This window comes from Cryptomeria japonica, chromosome 3 (assembly GCF_030272615.1).
Source record: "Cryptomeria japonica chromosome 3, Sugi_1.0, whole genome shotgun sequence".
Lineage (NCBI taxonomy): Eukaryota > Viridiplantae > Streptophyta > Pinopsida > Cupressales > Cupressaceae > Cryptomeria > Cryptomeria japonica.
This window is the reverse complement of record NC_081407.1, coordinates 481,696,398-481,719,001: the sequence shown is the minus strand read 5'-3', so window position 1 is coordinate 481,719,001 and position 22,604 is coordinate 481,696,398. Positions and strand designations below refer to the sequence as shown.

The following is a 22,604-nucleotide window of genomic DNA, read 5'->3' as shown; positions in this document are numbered from 1 at the left end:
TAAATCTTAGTTGTTATCTTTTTTTAACATACTTGGTTGCTAGGCCTTCGATAACTTCTACTGTTGTATCTGCAATCCATCACAATTTTGCTGAAGAAGCCATCCAACCAAATCCATCACAATTTCGCTGCTGGAAGACATTGCATGACCACCTTTTATCATTTTTTGGGCACATTTCAAGGTTTCGTGGGTTGTGGGAAAGGGACACAATTTTTTGCCAGATTAATCATGATTTTTGATGAGATTTTTTGCAGAATCATTTTATATTATTATAAATCATTGACCAAAAACCAACGATTTTTACTATAAATTGGGGAAAAAATTGTGGAGATGTCTGATTTTTTGGAAATTGCAATAAATCGGGATTTTTTCCAGATTTTTGCTTCTATGATTTAGGGCATGTCATGTTCATGAAATGCGATAATTTTATTAAAAGAATTGAGATGTACATATAGCATTCATGAAGACAATGTTTCTATTACGAAACAATCATAAATTGAAGAAAAATAGAAACTACCTAATATGTACAATAAATTACATAATTGACCATTAATAATAAATATAAAAGATATTATTCTAATACCCTCCCTTAATGGTCAATCTATCAACTACACCAAGTTGCCCCCTAAATTTTATAAACCTGTCCAGGCTCAGAGACTTAGCGAGGATATCTGTTGTTTGATCCGTCGTTGGAACATACAGCAACTGAACCGATCTATCTTCAACCAGCTTCCAAATGAAGTGACAATGAAGCATGCTTGGTTCTCCCGTGGAAGACCAGATTCTTGGCCAGTTTGAGCACCCCTTGATTGTCACAATAAAGGGGAGTAGGATCTACTTGAGACATCTGCATGTCTGAAAGCATCCTCTGAAGCCAAACTGCCTCACAAGCTTCCTTAACTGTTCCTCGATACTCAACTTTTGTCGAGGAAAAAGCCACTGCCTAATGCTTCTTGCTAGTCCATGTGACTGCACCAGATCCCAAACTGAAAACATACCCAAATGTTGATTTTCTGTCATCAATGAAACCTACCCAATCTGAGTCTGTAAAAACGAGTCTAGGATCATGACTTTTGTTGTACAGAAGACCAAAATCAAAAGTGCCCTTCACATAACGCAACACACGTTTCACTACTCCCCAATGATCAACCTTGGGGACTGCCATGAAGCATGAAATGTTGCTCACTGCAAAACTAAGATCAAGCCTAGTAGCAGTAAGGTAGATGAGACTGCCCACTAGTTGCCTAAATGTTGATTCATTCACTACAAGTGAATCTGATTTGGCTGTCAACTTCAGCCCTTTCTCCATAGGTGTGGATGTAGGTTTGCAGTCTTGCATCCAAAACTTGTCCAACAGACTGTGGGCATACTTTGACTGAGACATGAAGATACTACCTTCAGTCTGCCAAACTTCAACACCTAAGCAATAGTGCAAAAGTCTAAAGTCTGTCATGTCAAAGGATTGGCACAAACTCTGCTTGATCTGTTCGATTAAAAGTGCCAAACTACCAGTGATAATGAGGTCATCAGCATAGACAACAAGAATAAGAATATCATCACCAATATTTTTGACATATAGATTAGAATCAAATGGACTCCTCTGAAAGCCATGATTTGTGAGGTGCTCGTCAATTTTAATGTACCAAGCTCGAGGAGCTTGTTTCAAGCCATAGAGTGCTTTTACCAGTTTACACACTTTATGTTCTTTTCCAGCAAACTTAAACCTTGGAGGTTGCGTCATGTACACTTCTTCATGCAACTCACCGTTGAGGAATGCACTCTTAACATCCATTTGATGGACTTTCCAACCAAACTGAGCTGCTAAGGCAAGGACAAGAGGAATGGTACTCATCTTGGTTGTAGGAGGGAAAGTCTCCTCATAATCAATGCCTTCCTTTTGTGAGAACCCTCGAGCAACGAGACGAGCTTTGTACTTGTCTAGGGTTTCGTCAACTTTGTACTTAACTTTATACACCCATTTGTAGCTGATGGGCTTCTTCCCTGGAGGGAGATCAGAAAGGACCCAAGTGTTATTCTTCAAAAGACTCTGGTGTTCAGCTTCCATAACTTTTTCCCACTCAGGAATTTCTTTACCCTCAGAATATGTTTGAGGCTCAAAAACATAATGGATGTTGGCCATGAGAGCCAAGTTGACTGTATTTTGCTGCTTGCTCTTATTTTTGGAAGATCTACCCTCAATGAGCTCATCGGGACGAAGATCACTTATGGACTTAGCCCACCATTTAGGTCGGAGAGTAGAAGAACCAACATCGGATGCAAGAGGAATGACTGGAACTGGAGTTGGAATAGGATCTGGAACAAGTGGAAGATTAGCATCATTGGAGGAAATTTAGGTAGTGCATCATCAAATTTAGATTTTGCATCATCCCTCCCATCAAGTGAACCAAATGGAAGACAGACACCCAAATCAGTAGCCTTCAAAGGCCGATCCTCAGAATTCTGCTCAGACGAGGAAAGCTGAAAAGGTCCTCATTCTTCATCAAAGGCAACATTACGACTGAACATGAGATGATCAATGTCTACGTCAATCAGCCAGTAAGCCTTATGGTTGTCACTGTACCCTATAAACATAAGTTTCTGACTCTTGGAATCCAACTTGGAGTGCTTGGCATCTAGAATCCAAACATATGCTAAAGAGCCAAAGACTTTCAGATGACTAATCCTAGGATTGCGACCAGTCCAGGCTTCCTCGAGAGTCTTCCCCTTAACAGCCTGTGTGGGAGATTGATTAAGGACATAGACTGCGGTGTCTACTGCTTCTACCCAATATTTCTTGGGAACATTCCCGTGTTCCAACATTGACCTAGCCGTTTCAGCGATAGTGCGGTTGCAAGTTCTACAACGCCATTCAACTGAGGAGTGTAAGGTGTGGTTCACTAGCGTTTGATGTCGTGAGTATCACAGAAGTTGGAGAAAGTGGTAGAACAAAACTCCCCCCCATTATCTGACCTAAGAGTGACTATAGAACAGCCAGACTCTTTCTCTACTAAGGCCTTAAACTTTTGAAATACAGTAAACACATTTGATTTTTGTCTAAGAAAGTACACCCACATTTTACGATTGAAATCATCAACAAAAAGCAAGAAATACTTGGAGCAAATACCAGAAGCTGTATTCATTGGACCACATACATCAACGTGTTGTCCCTAATTTTTGCATTCACAAAATTGGACAACCCCTTTGAAATTTTTGTTCAAAAATGAAAATTTTACTCTAAGGTATGCTTCCCGAGGCCAAATTTTTGCTTCTTGTTGAACTGGACTGATCTTCAGTTCGTCCTTGATGCATGCTTCAAATTTCATCGCGTTCCGAGTTCGTTTGCTATCTATTTCCTTCAAATTCGGGTCTTTTCCTCCCGACTTCAAGTGGGAAATTTTCCTTCTTTTGCAAGTTAGGAGTTTTCTTTTGTTTTTGTGTTGTTGGGTTTTTTCTAGCAATTACAAGTGAACTTTATAAAAGACTTGTAACTTGTAACTTGTAACTCGCTTCTTATTTCCCATTTCCCCTTTTTGTCTTTTAAGTTGTTTGTAGGAACTTTTTGGACAAATTACAAGTGAATTTAAAAATACAAGTTTAATGAGAAATTGTAAGTTCTCTCATAAAAGTTCCTACTTTGTGCTTTTAAGTTGTAATAGGGATTTTATTTCCCTATAACAAGTTTTTATGTTTTATTGTTTTAGTTGTAATAGGGATTTTATTTCCCTATTACAAGTCGTTTTGTTCTTTCTCTTTGTGCTTATTTCTCCTAGAAACCCGAATTTGCACAAATGAAGGAAAAGTAATGTTATTTTTAACTTGCAAAAGGGATTTAGAAACCCGATTGCATCTTTTGAAGGGCATTTTTACTTGGATTTGAAGGTGAAGAACCCGAACTGTATTCTTGCTTCCAAGAATCTGTTATTTGTGGCTTTTTCCTTTGAATCCATTTTGCTAGGAGTTGGGCGTTGAATGTAGGAGACGTGGGAGGTTTTTTCTCCCCATTTCCTGATTTTCTTGGCACGAATTTGCTCTTCTTTGGCTGCGTTTTGATCCTCCTTGCTAGGCGTATATCCTCCATTATCTCTAACTTGGAGGTTACATATGTTTAGTGCGTTTTTTCTCCTTCCTCTCCATGTCATTTTTGGTGCTTGGAGGTTGTATGCGAATTTGTTTTGGATGCAAAGGGGGTTTTCAGCGTGTTGCCTTCCTCTTTTATTTATAGAGCTTTTGGTTTGGTTCTTCTCAAAGATTATTCTTTGCTAAGGGTGTTTTGATCAAACAAGGTGTTGGGACTAATTAAAATTGAAGTCAAGTTTATAGGCCCATTTCAAAATTTTGCTCTGCATGTCAGAAAGGCACCTAAATGAGTCAGTTTGAAAGGCCTAGTTAAAGAGAGGGCAAAATGGAGCCGGTTGATTTTCAAAGGGTAAGGCTCGGGATTCATGTCCCACACCTTTCATTTGGCCTACTCAATGATGTGCAACTTTCAGAATTCAATTTGGATAAGTTTATGAGGTACCCAGTTTGAGGGGTGAGCTGAAAGTACATTCTAGGCACAAATGCAGATTTTATTGAGTAGCCTACTTTGAACGATTACATCTTTTGCCCTGTTGATCGTCATGGAGAAATTCAAAATTGATTCAATTGTATGCATTAATGTGAGTCAGTCTGCAAAATTTCAAGTCCTAACAAATCCATTTGCTCAGTTTTCAAAGCCAAATCCGTTTGCAGTTTGTGTGGTTTGGCAAGTCCCTGTTTCGACCGCTAGTCGGAGCCCTATTTCACACGTGTAAAAAAAGCCTCAGTAAGCGTCATGTCAGAATGTTTGTTCCGGGCTAATGTTGGTATAAATGATGAGCTACGTTTCAAATTTCAAACCTCTATTAATCCGTTTGATCGGTTTTCAAAAGAGCTCATTTTGCCATCAAATGCAGTTATCCGTACTTTCAGTGCTATATTAGTTAATGTAGCCATTTTTGTGAGCGCGCCGTTTGCATCCTGTCAGTCTGGTGATCGAACTGAGAATTCAAAGATTTAATATGTACTTTAAGGTACCTGTGTTTCAAATTTGAGGGCTTACGGAGGTCGTTTGGTATTTTTGAGAAGGGCATCATGTGTTGCCAGAACATTGACTTCATTAGGTCCGCAGTGTCGACAAAGCCAGTTGGCATATTCGAAAATTAATATCTCTTCACTCGGGACTCGTCTTGAGAAACCGTTTGGTAGAAATCATCCTTGTATATCAGAGTACACGCCTGTCAGATGGCGAGCTCCAGAAAGGTGTTTTGACAGGTTTGAAAATTACATCTTCGCGATTAAATGCGAAAATGTGGCGTAATTCCCTGAAAGTTGCAAAATGCAATTTTATGATCCGCAAACGATGCCGATCGTTTCCAGAAGTATGTTTGAGGTCCGTGAAGCATTTCAAAAGTCAGTTGTTTGAAAACGAAAATTTTTTTAGTCGGACCCACTTTGGGGCCCGACCTGGCTCATGCCCACGCATTAATTGTGTGATAGAATGTTTTCATTTCATGGAATTTCAACCCCTAGACATAATCGAGGAAGTGATTAATGATATTGGCTTATTCAATGTTGAATGTTCTACAGTAGCATATCAAAGGTTCCAAGTTTTTTTTGTTTTTTTTAAAAACTTATGCAATGACTGGCAAGAGCCAAATTCCACAACTTTGCCAATTTCCCCCTTTGTCGTGCATGGATTTTCAAGTGGTGTAGAGCATGTTGAAAAGGAAATAAAATCATACAAATGCAATAGCTAGCATCCCCCCATGCTCATGTGGTGATGGAGAGGGGGCAGCAGAAGGTGTTGGGCATGAAGTTAAAGAAAAGGGCAGCAAACAAAATCCCCATTCTCCTTGTTGTACGTGGTCTCCCCATTCCCTCTTTGCTGTTGCTTGGCCCATTAGAGTTTGCAGACTGCAGTAAGAGCATGTAAAAACCCCAGCTAAAGTTCTGGAGTGGCAACGTGGCATTTAAAGCTATGTAAAACTTTCAAACAATCATTACACTCCCTCCTCCCCACGTGAGATCTCTGGTAGCAAATAACAGCAGTAGAAGCACCCAAACAAATGCATTTGAGACTGCCAGCATGTTGAAATGCAGCCCCCCTCTGCGTGACATGGGAAATGGTGGAAGAGGCATTTCAAAAGGTTTCAACCAAATGCTTTTGGCAGCAGTCCTCCGTCTCCTACGTGGCTTTGACAGGTGGAGAAATGCCCCCTACGTGGTGTTTGGGAGGAGAGACATCGAAGGCTTTGCAATCTCCTCTGCTGTGTGGTTTTTGAGCAGCATTCAAAAATTTTATTCAAATGTAAAGTGCAGCAAACAAGTTTTCAAAACTCCAGATTGACATGGAATTGGCAGCAGCATGAGATTTCCAAACGAATTCTAGTAACTCCTCCTTCTGTGGCATTGAAAAGGACCATCAAAATCTTCAGCAACATCCAAAATCGCCATTGAAAGTTGCAGAGAGAGTTTTAACATGCAGCTCCAGGCATAAGCCTTAATCCCACATTCGCTGTGAAGGGTAATGTTTTGATATTTATAACCAAAAACAAACCCATCTATAATGTCTAAGCCTTAAAGGCTTTTGACGAACGGTGCCTATGGGCACCCAAGGTGGGCCCACGTGCGAGCATGGATCTCAAGGCGACGGAGGAGGTGACAGGGCGATGACCAGGTGGACCCCACGTAGGCACGCTTCCCGAGGCAGACGGACAAATTTTGCAGAGAAAGGCCGACTTAACTAGTGAGCAGGTTCAAGATGGATCAACAGTGCGCGCGGCTTCGCGAAGGCAAGATGCTTGAACGTTAAACCCTGCGAAGTTGCGAAAAGGGTAAAGGTCGAGCATGTTAGATGGAGATTGACGGCCCGCGCAGTTTCTCAGGTTGAAGATGCACGAACATTAGACCCTGCGAAGTTGCGAAAGCCAGGTGGCGCACAGGTGGCGGGTACAGTCAGATGTACAGCAAGCAGGTCCCGGCGAGGTGGCGCCCAGTGGCGATGACGTGGCGTACAAGCAAGCAGCCCAGTGGCGGTGACGTGGCCAACAAGTGGCAAAAGATGAGGTGTCATCCCGGGTGGCGTCCGGTCAACCCCATCGACCAATCGGAGGCCGCCACGTGGCAACGCGTCAGAGCATAATCAGAACCAAAAATCAAAATTAAAATCATGTTTATTATATAGTTTAAACTATATTAATAAATGAAAAATTTAAATGATGGTGCACATTGGGGAATTAATTCGCCCAGGGCTCAATTTTTGGCCAAAGTATGAAGTGTTATATATTTTCGGAAAGCTCTCGGAAGGAGGAATCTGATTATGAAGTTAATTTTGGCGAAGATCAGATATTTTGGAAGCAGTTTGGTCGAGATTGAAATTCAGTTAGAGAGGAGACACTTGGCAATTCAGTTGCAGATTTGATTTGGTTCCCTCTCCCTTTTATTCCCAATTCTTCTCAGTTGTAAGGGTTCCAGAATTCTGTGAGAATGGCTCTAGTTTTCATGGCTTCCAATTTTGAGTATTCTTGAAGATTGTATAGGGCAGGGTTTTTCCTTCAGTAATGGAGTTCAATTCTTGCTATAGGTGTTCTTAGTTGCAGGTTCTTGTGTATGCAAGGCATACATAAATTCACACAGGATTGTCTCTAGATTTGTATTTCCATTTTATCAAATCAAATCCTCGAGGATGAAATTTGTTATCTCAAGGAGATAGTTATGATTGTTTGCAGGGATTCTTCAAGGAAGGATTTAAATTCTGTAATAAATCATAAAAAAATGGAATATAGTTTCAAGATTTGATGATTTTGTGAATGATCTTAGTAATGCATTTATGCAAGGCATTAATGCATGAATATTTAATAATGAAGATGGATTTGCAATCGAAGCTTTCATTTATAGTTTGATGTATGACTCTGTTGGCCTTGGATAAGGCACTGATCTTGCAATTAAAGGGGTTCTCAAACCAATTTAAAATCCAATCAGAATACCTTTAGTTTATGTTATGTTTTGAAATGTTTCATCTATCTCATGCTCAAGCATAGTTGAGTTTTATGTGTAGATCTAGCCCATCTGCAATAAACTACTTGTTTTGGAGCCCTAGTGAGATCTATCTGTTTATGTTGATGCTGTCATAGGTGTGTAATAGGTTTAATTCTAAGCATCAAAGGTATACCCGCCTAGGTTTTGCAGAGCCTGAAGAGTAGAAGGATTCATATCCTTGTCATGTTGTCCAAGCCCTGAAGTTCTTCATAGATTGAATTGACTACTTCATAGATCAATTGCAGGTGTTCTTGGGTTATCACTTTTGGTGAACAACACAAGGTACTATTTTCAGTTTTGTGTTTGTTTTCTTTTGGTTGTTTTAAATTCCCTAATTCATCATGCTTTGTAAATATTTGTTCTTGTTTGAATTCGGATTTGTATGAGATCTTCCCAAATTCCCAATTTCTTGAATGCAATTTGTAGATTGCATTGTTTTTCCCACCTTTCAATTTTTCCTCTTTACTTGTATTCGGGTTTTTAAAATCTGATTACAAGTATAAGTAATATGTCGGTCTTCCCCTTTGGTTGAAAAGAGTTAACATTCTTTTCCCAAAATTGCAATATTAAAAGTTGTTTTGAAGCTTACATACTCAAAATCGAGTTTTATAAACCTGATTACAAGTAAAAACTTTTCCCATTTTACATGTGGTCAAGATGAAAATATTCTTCAAAATTCCATTCATGGTCATCCACGGTTACTATCCTTGGTCATAAGCTTCATTTCCGTCATTTCCCCTCATGTCAATTTGTTACACAACACATTCACTCATTTTTTCCCATCACAAGTCTACTTGCAATTGGGATTTAAAAAACCGATTGCAATTATGTCTTTCCAAAGGTTTTTCCCTTTTCCATACCTGCAATATACCTTCCAAGATCTGAAATTGGTCATGAGTCAAGTTTCAAAAGTTTCCTATTTATTCATCATTCCTTTCCCAAGAGCTTTGGTGCTAGGGTTAGAGTTTTTCCCATTTGAAGAAGATATGACTCTTTCAGCTAATCGTGATGTTGCTTTGACACTTCTGGATTTTCATCGCAGCGTAACAAATTCTTGTTCAATGACCGACTTGCCATCACCATCTTCCCAAAAGAAGATGAAGTACAAGTATGACAAATACCAGAATGAGATCTCTCCTTCTCAGATTTCTTCTTCGTTGGATGAGATCAAAGATACAGAAATCGGACATGTGGATATGTCAGATTTCCTTAAGAGGGTTGAAAATCCTAAGGATCACAATATGCAGCATTTGTTGGACAGCCATATTCATCATGTTTCTTCCTTCCCAATGGCTTCCCTAGAGCCAGAGTTTGTTCTTGCTTGTGCCGCTCATTTTGACAGGAAAACTAGAACCATTAGAGATGATGATGGACAGGTTGTTATTCGTCTTGATGCTGAAACCATTGAGAAAATATTTAAGATACCTACAGCATCTGTGTATGTGAAGATCTCCAAAAAGAGTGCAGCAGAATACTATGCCCAAAGGGAGAAGGAATGCAAGTGCCATATCAATAAATGGATCCATGAACCACGGACTTGTCTTACTCGGTGGGCCAAGTTGTTTCGCTGTGATTTCAAAGGAGAGATTGGTGACACAATTACTCTTCTTAGCAGGATCATGGGTTTAGAACACTCTAATGTCTTTGAACCTTGGATGTATCAATTCATTGTACTCATTAGACAATCTCGACACATCTTTTGGGGTGAGATTATTAGTGATGCTTTGGGTGATCAGCTTGCAAAGGTTCCTACCACTTTGACCTTCTACATGAATTCATACTTCGTGTATATAGTAGCATCGCTCAGACATTTTCCTGGTCTTTCTACCAAGGGTGATCACTCGCTTGTGCCTGTGTGGGATTACTATGATCAGCTACCTTTGAGGCCTAGTAGACTGCATTACAGGAGAGTTCAGGATGCTTTCTATGGTCATTACATGTGCTTATTTGATAAGACATTGAAGAATAGAAGGGTATCAGATGCTACATGGGAAAGAGTGAATGAATATGGTTGCTTATTTCTTCAATTCCCAACTTTCACTTATATGAGAGTTGGATGTTACAGCGGGCAGCCTTATATGTTTCCAAGATATCGAACCGATAAGATCATTCTTATGGAGTTGGGAAGACAAATCATGGCAGTTCATGCACACCAATCCGTTCGACATAAAGCTGGAATGGGGATATCAACAAGTAACCCATTGAAGATTGGTTGATATTCCCTCATGACATCCACAAAGGCTAAGGCTATAGACATTGAGTGCAAGAAATCAAACTCAAAAGGTTCAAGGCAAGGGCAAATATTGACAATCAAGGCATGAAAGAAAGAATCAAAAGGTCATTTCACACATGTGCATCGCATAGAAGACATTTGGGTTAATCTTCGCACAAAAGAGGAGATTCGTAGGATGGACTATTGCAGGCTCACACTTGAGCAAAATGTTGATTTGAATCTAGTGAACAGTCCTGAAGGAGTGATAGATGATGGGAACGTACTTGATTCTGAGTATGTGGAAAAGAGAGTTGATGAAGCACCATTTCCATCAATTCATTGGTCACATAAGGAATGTACTTCTATTCTTGATAGATTTCAACCTATCTTGGCTAACACTAATACTTGGCTCAAAAGTAATGGTGTTAGACTCATCAAAATTAAGATTGGTATAGAAGATGATTCTATAGGGCCTATCGAACGCAAGTCTGAAGTCAAAATTGATAACAAAGAGGGTGCATCTTCTTCTAGTACACGAATCAAGTTGAGAGTCAGCAGAGCAATGGTACTTCCTCCTGAAGAAGTAACCGTTCGAGGGAAAGAGAAACCTCAGCTTCGTATTCATGTTATTGATTCTGAAGACCCAAAAGAAGAACGGCAAGAAGATGATGCTCCTAGGTCCACAACTTTGGAGTCACCTCATGAAATTCCTCCTCAAATCCCTTTGGATTTACCTATGTCTCCTTTTGACACAGATGTGGATTCTTTTTCCACCATCCACATTGATCCTATTCCATTAAGTGTGTCTGCACAGAGTGTCATTCCAATTTCAGCATCAAAGCCATCTCTTGATCACCCACAGGAGGATTTGTTGAATATCTTTGCGGATAATCCTACACATGTCTCCTTGTCTGGCTTGTCATTGTCAGAGATTGATACTTCTACTTCCAGTTTTGACAAATTCATGGTGCGGGCATCACATCCTTTGGTTACTGAACGGGCAATGGTTGTTGTTTAAACAGAAACTTCTCCAAGGTGACCACAGTAGTTCAAACAGAACCTGCTTCTTCCTCACCTCCAACTGTTTCCTAGGCAAATTCAATGGCTTTACCTCCATAGCTAATCTCTTTCACTCCTAAAAGAAAGAAGCGGGAAATTTCTCATGATATCTTTGATTTTCAACAGCTTAAACAATCTAAACCCAAGGCTGTTAAAAGAGCTAAGACAATTTCGAGAGTGACAGTTGACAGCAACAGGATGAAAGTTGCAGAAATTGTTGAGTCAATTGTAGATAAGCCGCATGAAGAGATGCAAGCTTCTAACTACAGAATCACAAGGGTGGAGCTGGGTAAACAAACACATGCAGTTGTCATGCATGATGCTCAGCATTCAGTGACTTCATTGGTGCAACGGTATGATGAACTCCTAACGAAGAAAGACAAGCTGGAAGAGGAAAATTTGCAGCTTATCTTAGTCATTCAGAGAATCACCAAGTCTTTTGAAGAAGGGACCAATCCTTCAACTTCTTTCAATGCCAAAGAATCAGTCCGAGAAATTGAAAAAGCTGCTCAAAAAGTGCAAGCACTAGATTCTTGGGTAGATCAGATTTATGATCTGTGTTCAGGTCTTGAAGGAAGTTTTCCAGGTAATGGTCAAGCTGGAAATGATCAAAGAGAAATTGAACCAGACTTTTGAAGCTTTCAAACAGAATCTGGAAAAGGTTGAAAGTAACTTGAGAGTTTGGCACAGGATGCCATAGGAAAAGCTGAATGTTCTATAAGAAAGTGGCATTATTCCTACTAAAACCATGTATCTAGAATTTGGGTAACTTCTAGAGAATAAATCCCTTGTTCTGAAGGCACTTATTGAAGAAATTGACGATGCTTTGGGATTACACATGGAAGTGTTGCAAGACATTGTTTCTCGTTGTGAGAAAGTTCCTTGTAAGATTGTAAATCAGAATGGGGAGTTGTTGTCAGAAGAAGATGTTCTCTCAGATTTGAGAAGGAAGATTTAGCAGGAATGGGAGGATGAACAATTTTCAGTTACATCAATTCAAGCCTTGGTGAAGAACCAAATCTTTCTGCAGGAAATCCAGGCTACTCTCGAGAAGCATAATCCTACGATTCTTAGTTGCAAATTGCAATGATACCATTGTCAAAACAGTGATTGTTGCTGAGAATACTCATGAGCCAAATCCTAATGAGCTGAAAGGAATTATCCAAAAGTTTGAAGGATACATGGCCAAGCATGCTACCGTATAAGTGTTTTAGTTTACATTTCTGAATTGTAGTTTTCCTTTCGACAAGTTTACTTGTAAAAACAATTTTGTAATTGCAACTTTATCACTTAAACTTTTGTAACTACAAGAGTGTTGATTACAAGTCAATTTAGAATAGGACTTGTAATTTTGAATAAGTCTTAGGACTGTAGTTGGAATACGTCATGGTGCTTGAGAGAATTTCTCAAGTTAGTTAGGATCCTCCCACCTTTTTCTCAAGGCCCCTCCCTATAAATACTTGAGGGGGTCTATTGTAATTGATATCTTTTGGAAATGCAACAAAACTCTGCCAGCTTGTATATGCACTCTAAGACTTTGAGCTTAGTTGTAAATCAGATTGCAATCAATTAGAAGAGACAAATTGCACTTTGTGTTGATTCAAGGTGTTATGTGACGACATTTTCTATAGATTGATTGTGATTTTTGAGGTGTTATACAAGAAGAATTCAAGCTCAATCTTGTAAACTTTGAGTTGTTTATTGCATTTGCAGTTTTAGATTGGTATTCAGATTTGATACTACAAACTTTGAGCTGCTTGTCACATTTGAAACTATTGTAGGACGATCAAGCAAAAGGGGGTAGCTTGCAGACTTTGTGCTGCTTTTATTTTCTATGTTTGTGCATAAGAGGTGCATCATACTTACAGACTTTGTGTTGTTATAGGTTGGAGATTGTCCTTATTACATCATTCTAAAAAGGGTAGATAGTAATTTAGGAACTCAAGACTTCGCACTTGATTGTTGTTTTCCCGTCCCTGAGGAAGTGACGGAAGTCTTTGTGCTTTCAAGAAACTTCATTTCCTCTCTTGGTTTCATTTTTAATTTGTTGTTATTATTTCTTTAAAACTGTCATTACTTTTCTATGAAAAGAAAAGAATATAGTCTTCCCTGAAAGAAGAGGAAAGATTGTTGTCCTACCCATATTATATTAAATTAGTTAGTAGATAGGGCGAGCCTTCCCTAAATTAGGAGAGTATTAAACTCACACACTGTGGCTGAAACCATAATTTTGCACATCCCTCAGGTGTACAAAATTTTCAACCAACTGTTTTTGGTGACTATTGGGGACACGAACACATTCGAGAGCCTTACGCTTTCATTTGAAGTCTAGTGTCTTGCTATTTTTTTCAGAATAACCTTGCTTTGGTTTTTCTTATTTCTCTAAGCTGGAAGGATTTTGTTTCTACATTCGTCACAAGAAGGGTGAAAGTTCTCAAGAAATATCTCCCGGTGAACAAGCTAGATTTCATTTGCTCACTAGCACATCCTCCCTTTCACGAACCACAAGCTATCCACCATCCAAGAAAAAGAAGCCTATCCCAAGTGAAAATTCTCCTTTCTTTTTCAAACCATTAATATCCTTCTCTTCTAGTATGGCTAGTAATGTTCCTCCTCCTCCTGCTGGTCCTTGGGAGGCAGCTTTTGGTCCTTTGGCTTTGACACCTCCTCCTCATCCACTCCCACAAGGATCCTAGGAAAATCTTCCTAAGTTTTATGGAGATGGTAAACAGCATCCTGATGAGCATGTCAAGTCTTTTTACATGGCATGTGGTGTCCGTGGAGTAGAACATCAAGATGTTGTTGTCCATTTGTTTGTGGAAACTCTTCAAGGTATTGCAGCTGATTGGTTTTAAAACCTTTCAATTGGTTCGATTGTATCTTGGGCCACGTTGAAAGACAAGTTTGAGGAACGTTTTAAGCCCGCAGAAGATGAGCATGCCTTACTGGCTCAGCTGACACAAATGACAAAGGATACACATGAAGTCATGTGGGAATTCAATGCTAAGTTTAACAAACTAGCAAATAGAATTCCTGTTGACTCTTAGCTTACTGCTAAGAACCTCAAATGCTTTTTTATTGATACTCAGCTTACAGAAGTCAGTTTCCTTTTAAGACAGGCCTCTCCAACAGATTTAGCCGTTGCTCAAACAATGGCTACTGAAATTGAGGATGACTTGATCTTGGCTGGGAAAATCAGAAAAGATTCCAATCGGTCAAGAGGAAACTCTCATATGGAAATGTCTTCTTTCGATACTACCAATCCTATGGTGCAGAAATTGGCGAATGAACTCCTTGCTTTGAAAAAGCAAATATCTCATAATTCTTTTGCTGCGCCATACAAGGATAATCCAAGGCGGGCATATCCTAATTCCACTGCCAGTTATGCTGCTAAAAATCAGTCCAAGCTTCCTCCTCCTGAGAGGCTCGCGCTTGAGCCACCACCGCAAAAGGCAGTTGGTTACTATGAGACTGATCAAAGCGAGTCTTCTTTCTTTGATTATCAATCTGATGATGTTTCTACTCCTCAACAAGAGGAAGAAGACGCAGCTGGCGACTCTACCATAAGGTATATGCACTATGATGATTCAACTGTTGCTGAAAGAACTCATAGTCAAGCATTTGTTGTGATGACAAGATCTTAGGCATGGTTGGCTTAGCAAGAGGAAGCAGCAAAAGTTGCAGGTGATTTTTAGTTACCTGTCATGATTGCTAAAAGAGGGACACCGCTGCCTTCTCTTTCCAAGGAAGCAGCAAAAAGTCAAGTAAGTGGCAATAACCCTCCTTTGGATTCTTCCAATAATCCTAAGACCAATATGCCTAACCTTAAACCCCAATCTGATAATGCTCATCCCACCCTAGCTGGTTCATTCCAATCTTTTGATATCATTGACCATGCTAGGAAGACGAAGATTCAAATGTCTGAGGTTGAGTATTTACAAGCTAATCCGGATCAATTCGATAGGTTAGCTAGCTTTGTTAAAAATAAGGACACTCGTCCTATACTTGAAAATACTGCTCCTCAAGAACCCAAGAATTTGCCCAATCATCTGGTAACCATTCCATCCACTGTCTTAGGGAAGATAGATCCCTTTTATATTTCCTTGTTGATCAATGGTTTTCAGTTGAGCAATTGTGTCATGGATTTTGGTGCTTCTGATAATGTCATGCCTGCTAAGGTAGCTCAAGCCTTAGGGCTGACCTTGACCAAAACTTTTGGTCATTGTTACTCCATGGAGAATAAGCAAGTGCCTCTTATTGGGCAAATCAAAGATGCTCAGTTTGCATTTGCAGCTTTTCCAGAAAAGAGGATAAAGATGACTGTTTTGGTAGCTGATGTTCCTGCCTCTTATGGAATGTTACTTGGCCGTAATTTCTAAAAGGACGTAGGCGGACAACTCAATATGGACATGACCGAAGCATGGATACCTGTCAAAGGTGTTGTGCAAAAGTTAGTCCCTGAAAGAGAGACCAAATACACCGTTAAAACAAATGATCCCCATGCCCAAATTCTTTTTGAATTTGTTGGTTTTGGGAATTATTATCTCCATATAGATGAAGTCTCTGAATTTGCTAAAGATTGGCCTTCCAGTGGTTTTGATTCTTCATTACTTTCAGCCAGTGAAAGGTTTGTTGATGCTGAAGAAGATCAAGCATCAGAAGTTGGTTCTTCCAATTCATACATTATGGTGGAAGATGCTTCATCATTTGTTGCTGATGGAAATACTTTTCAACGAGCTATGGATTTGGCTTTCTGTGGTATTGTTGGAAGGTATGTTGTGGTATACCTTGATGATCTTACTGTCTTTTCCAAAGATCGTGAGAATCATCTCTTCCACTTACAAGATGTGCTGGAAAGATGTCGCAAGCATGGTATCTCTCTTAATCAGAAGAAGTCGGTTTTGGGGTGACCGAGGGAAAACTTCTTGGATGTGTTGTCTTCAAAGAAGGGATAAAAATTGATCCAAATAGAGTAAAGTCTATTCAGACTCTTCCTTTGCCAGCCAGTAAGACCGTTCTTCACTCTTTCTTTGGTAAAGTTAATTTTCTGCGAAGATTCATACCTGATTTTGCAAAAAAGACTCGTCATATCGATGATATGATGAAAGGAAAAGCAACAACTCTGGAAATTTCAAGTCAACATTCGTTGAAGTAATGTTCAATGTTTCTATGGCGTGCGCATAGGATTTAGGTAGACTTTTCAGGGTTGTAACGACCATATCCTCTTCCTCCATTTTTCGACCAATTGCTTCAAGTTGATCCTGAATGTCCTTAATCTTTGCCAGATGCTCCTATAAGGACATACGCTCATCCATCATGATAGAAAATAGCTGGTCCTTCAAGAAGAACGCACGGCTCTTATCTGATGTCTCATGGAGATCCTTCAAGATGGTCAAAATCTCTACAGCTATCTTGTCGGATGGCACTTGTGGCAGTTGATCATCAATAACTGAAAGTTTGATAGCATGACTCCTCCTCGGTTGCGCTCGTCAAACTCATCTTGATCTTGTTCGGCTATGGTAGGACGAGTCTCTTTACCCAAAACGAGATCATTAAGGCGACGATATTCGAAGATGGTCATCATCCGCTGCTTCCATGTATTATAATTTTTTCCATTGAATTGCTGACTGCCTTCCAACATTATGTTGGTCAATGACGCCATCATGCATACTTTCGCAAGCATAAAAAATGAGAAATTCTAAAGAGGCAAAAAACTGATTACGGAATCCAAGGCATGGATCCCAATGCAGAAACAAAGGCAGATTTAGGTACAGACTTCGAGAAGTACATGTGGCACAAATCCCAAAGTAAATTTTTTGATAGACTCAAAAAATTTTGACGAAGACCCTGAAAGCTTCATAAAAAACCCACTAAGAATCTGTAGGTTAAAATTTATTTCGACAAAAAAAATATGAGGATTTTATAAAAACCCTAGGTCGGATTTGTCAGGAATTTTTAGCACAAAAAATAGGGATTAAAACACTAGCCACAAGCAGAGAAATATCGGCAAAGGTAGATAAAAATCACGACAGGCATACAAAAGACTTTGGCCGAAAATAATCCCGCGAAAAATAAAACCCACCACAAGACACTAGCAGACTAAGGGTTGTCACACGAAGCCGCAAAAAGAAGAATTCCTTCACAGAAAAATGCAAAGGAAACTTCACGCATACAAAGACCTTGGATATCGCGTCATGCGCAGAGGAGAAAAAACTTTAAGGGCACAAAAGAAAATTGCGAGAAAGAATTTGTGTCGTGCAAAATGAATCGTGAGCAAAAACACAAAATTGCGTTGCCAAAAAACGCGTCACAGGTTGTGACGAAAGGATTTCCATCAATTCTGAGGTTGTCTTTCACTACATCAAGCATCTAGACAAAGATCTGACGCGGGAGAAAATAAGCCGCCTTGAAATCGCAAGCATAAACAAGAGAAGAATGAGTGTGATTTTCAAATAGAAGAAACCCTCAAAAATTTTTAGACACAATCCCTCGATTTTTATTTGAAAAAAATCACAAATAAAAAACCAGAAGAATCAATCAAAAGAAATTCGTCTTACAGAAAAACTTTTCAAAAAAGTTCTGAAGAATTTTTTTTTTTAAATTTGATGAATTTATGTCTTCTGCTCTGATACCATGTTCATGAAATGTGATAATTTTATTAAAAGAATTGAGATGTACATATAGCATTCATGAAGACTATGTTTCCATTACGAAACAATCATAAACTAAAGAAAAATAGAAACTACCTAATATGTACAATAAATTACATAATTGACCATTAAAAATAAATATTAAAGATATTATTCTAATATGTCATGCAACATGAAATAGGCAAATAATCAGCTTCCTATATTTTAGTTGTTAAAATTAAACCCACAACACACTTCTTCCATTTAACTACACTCATTTTACTATAGCTTGTTGCAAAATTGTTCCACTCATATTCTATAGAATCTGTTAACATTCAGTTCAGCATATTGAAGCTCTCAAGAATCCAACGAGTGATACTTTATTACCTTCCTTTCATAAAATACTACAGAGAACATGTCAAGAATATAGATACGTGAACATTCAGTGTCCATAACATAACCAGATTAATCAAAACCAGAACAAAAGACAAAAGATTTTACCAGTGTCCATTGACTTGAGCTTGAATCATAGTACAAAAATGCAAGCCATATCCATATACATCAACTTTCAAGGGCTCTGAACCATTTTTATCACTGGGTACTCCATTCCAACCAAGTGGAACAAGAGAAGTAGCCGTTCGAACAACAACTGGTTCTGCTATTTGTCCTAGTTCCACAGCACCAGCCACAGCCAGGCCTAGCCACTGCTGCAAATGTGGCAAATTTTGAAGATGCTCCATTCCCAAAAGCGAAGCAGAATCATTGCCCATGCAAAGATCATAGATTCTTGTAACAAATACAAATTTATATCATTATCAGATTGTTCAAGGCTTATCATAGGAATACTACTAAAAGTTATCAGGCATCAGAAGCATAGCATGAGCATAACGATAGCAGTGACCTACAATGAGAAGAGCAGAATGAAACTACATTTTTCACAAAGATGTTCATGAATAACATCTTTCAGTAACAAAAATGTCTGAGAATGAAACTACAGATGGTAATAAAGACTGTAAAAATGAACTTGTTATCCAATAATTTTACCAATAAATAATCTATGACCAGCAAGTCCAATTTCAAAAAATTGAGTTACCATTTAAAAAAAATTGTTGGTCATCGTGTTAGAGATGGTTGTAGATGGTTCAGTTCAGATCAAGTATGCATTTCAGGTACAAATTTGATGCTAAACTTTCTCTTTCCAATTTTGTTTAGTTGTTTTACAACAGAGATGGATGAACTAGTGGATAATCATGAAGCTGGAGTTCATATCCTCATAGCAATAGCAATTGGATAACATGGCACAAGAAAAAAGTTAAAGTCCAAAGAAATGTTTCCTGAATAAAGAATTTAAACACCAGACATCTTAACCGGTGACTCAATGTAACATCCCTAAAAACAATGATATTATTACTGAATTATACACCCATGGTAATTGACTTCATGATCAGATAATTAAATAAATTAGAATTTCAATTAATTCATTAATAAGTGGTTATGAATGTAATGTTGAGAAAATATTTCTTGTCTTAAGTAATTATTTAATGTTGTATTTTTGTATATTTTGCTAAGATTTAATCGATGGATCGATCTAACAATGTTTTTCCCTGTGTTAGGAACACACAGAGGATGGCAATAAAAGTCATGGGGAGAGCTAATTTACAACATTTCAACAGAAAGAGCAAATAAAAAGAACTAATTTGAAAATGACCCACCGATAATTTAGATTAGAAGCATTAACATGTCTGACGTGCTCCTTTTGTTATGTGATATGTCCTTGATTGCTTCATTTAGTCAGCTTAGATCATTACTTAGATTGGAATTGCCTTGTTGATCCTTGGTTTCATATGGATTTTGCCTATTGCATGGTTATACGGCTATGAGTAGGTTAGGCTGGGGAGTATATGGAGATCATATGTCGACTAGCATCCTTTTAGTAACTACGATTAATGGCCCATGTGTAAGAAAGACCTTTGTTGATGTCATGGGATGTCTTATCTTTATGACAACATTTTAAATATGATAATTTGTTTACCCCTTTCTGTATTATAAGGAATAGCATTTAAATCTTAGCCACCTTCATAAACTAATACAGGCTCCATTTTAGATAGACATCTATTGTCAATGTAAATGATATTGACATTCAATTGCATTATTACCCTTTTGGAAGGAAAAGGAGAGTTAGTCAACCTTGAGATTATTATTCAGACTTCTGATACTTGACAATCTATTTACTGTTGCACCCACAGTCACATTGTGAAAACGGGAAGCTCTAGGAATTTCAAGCTCAAAGCAACCTCTAGCTCAGGTTGGCTCCTCTATTCTTACAATATCTATAAATGCTTGGGATGAGAAGGGAGACGAAAATAAAATAAATGGAAAAGTATATGGGTGATGTGCAAGAAAAGAATATGTGGTCTTTTATCTCCACATAGGGTAACCCTTCAATTGCAACAATCAAAGGCAAATTATAATCATGGGGTCTACTTTTTCAAAAACTAGAAGCCTAGTGACATTCAAAAACTGGATTTGTGGCAAAATGGTTCTGACATGGTTTTACAGTGGTTTAACTTCATGAAATATAGCATTCAATTTCACTGCCCAACAGATAAAGCAATGTATTGGAATTTGTCTACATCAAAGGGTCATAACACATCATCAAGTCATTTAGGGGTCAAATGATCACTTCGAGTTAGTCAAAATTGCTTAGAAAACTCTAATCATACACTTCAAGACATAAAAGGGTTTCCTCTCGCTATTATTAGCATTTGCACATAATTGAATTTATATAATCATTTTTAGAATTAATAAATTCTAAAATTTGCAAAAATATTTTATTTGTGGATCATACAACATTGTAATTAGTTTAAGGCACAAAATTGCATGCAAAAGCCTCCCAAAACTAGGAAAAGCAGAAGTAAACAAATTAAAATTAAGAAAGCAGATATAAATTTAGGACTTGTGTCCAACTCTCCAAGTTGTGTTTTGAAAACCTCATTAATAAGCTATATTTCATAGCATGGTGGGGATGTGTGTATATATATATATATATATATAGAGAGAGAGAGAGAGAGAGACTCAAACTTCTATAAGCGTAACAGCAACCTTACGTTTATAACTTTATACCAGTAGTATAATGGCAATTAAACAATATAACCATAGAGATAGAGAGGAGATACTTAAATTTAATCATGACAATAGTATAACAGCAACATAATATGTAACAACAATATTGATTGTTTAAATTTTAAAGTTTAGAAATTGAAATCAAAACTTAAAGTTTAAATTCAAGTCTTAAATAGTTAAACTTCAAAATACAACTTTGCTTCATCTGGGCTATCAATATCAAGATGAAAAGACTCAAAGTCTATGTAACTGTTTGGCTAAAAGCTGTGGTTCATCCAATGGAATCCCAACAAATCCTGGTTGCACCTCCTCCTCATCAATCTACCAAACATCTTCAGGATCAACATCCAACGTGCTATTGGAGTCTACTGATAGTTAGTCGCCTGACAATCCTGAAGTCTCAAGGCACTACGAACTGCAGCTAACTTTTGCCCATATACAAGTAAGACCATTTCTCTTGATTGAGGGAATTGTAAAGATCCTCACCAGTTTTCACCAATCTTTTTGCACTTCTCCCAAATGGATATTTTGTAAAACAGGTGCATGCTCGTGTAAATACGATACATCTGTTGGTGGGTTTCGGATTTGCAAGGTTGTTTGTAGCTCATATAACATTAATAATGATTCTTGATATTTATTCAGGAAACAAGCATTGATTTGATCATCTGAAACAATAATATTTTTTTCAAACAATGAACTGTTGTCATAGGACAGAATACACAGGAAAAGTATATAAAGGCTGACCTCAAGGAACAGCAATATTGGGCCTTGGAAAAGGCTGGAAACAATCTATCATCATCAATTTAACAAGGTACTAACAGCAACTTGTACATAGGATGTGTGCCTCAGATATGTCAACTTCAAAGCCCCTATGCCTAAGTATTAATGGCTGCCCCACTCTAAATAGAACACCCTGCTGCTCACGCAACTCACTAACATAATCACCCAATCAATGGTATTACCTTTAACTTCCTAACCCCACATCCATCAGCTATAGAAGAATCAACCTGCATACACACACAAACGCCTTCCTTTGAATGGTAATGGGTGACTGAAATCACACACCAACCCTATACCAATCACAAGCTTATCACCCAGCAATTATGGCTATCAAATGCCTAGCTGAAAGTAAAAGCACTAGATTTTATCTCAATTGCCTAAGGATGAGGCTCACACCAATCCTCAATTGTTCATGGCCAGCTTACAATGAATGGCAGCTGAAAAGAAGCAGTTAAGTTGCCCAAACTATCATAAATTCAATGCCAAACTCCAAAATGCAAACCTCATACCATGGCGACCACCAAAAGACCCTTAATCATCCCCTTTTCCATCAAATTTGTGAACTCTAATATTTTTTCTTGCTTGCAAAGCTTTGCAAATTGTCCAATCGTTTAAAGTTTTTGAACCAAGTGTGAAACCTATATGATTCCACCTGCAAAATCCTTTTCTATGCAAACTGAAACCCTGAATGGATTTCCCCATATTGCCTAGGGAGGATCTTTCACCACCAAACCCGACTTTTT

The 22,604-nt window shown here is 38.3% G+C and overlaps 1 protein-coding gene across 3 annotated transcripts in view; it reads right to left on the bottom strand.

Annotated features, from left to right (window-relative positions):
• Positions 1 to 22,604, bottom strand: part of LOC131045291 (uncharacterized) — a 203,998-nt gene that overhangs the window by 35,022 nt on the left and 146,372 nt on the right. For all 3 annotated transcript variants that reach the window (XM_057978855.2, XM_057978871.2, XM_057978864.1), the window contains one exon: positions 18,460 to 18,744. In XM_057978855.2, coding sequence (XP_057834838.1) covers positions 18,460 to 18,744 — 285 coding nt within the window. The remainder of the gene's footprint in view (positions 1 to 18,459; positions 18,745 to 22,604) is intronic.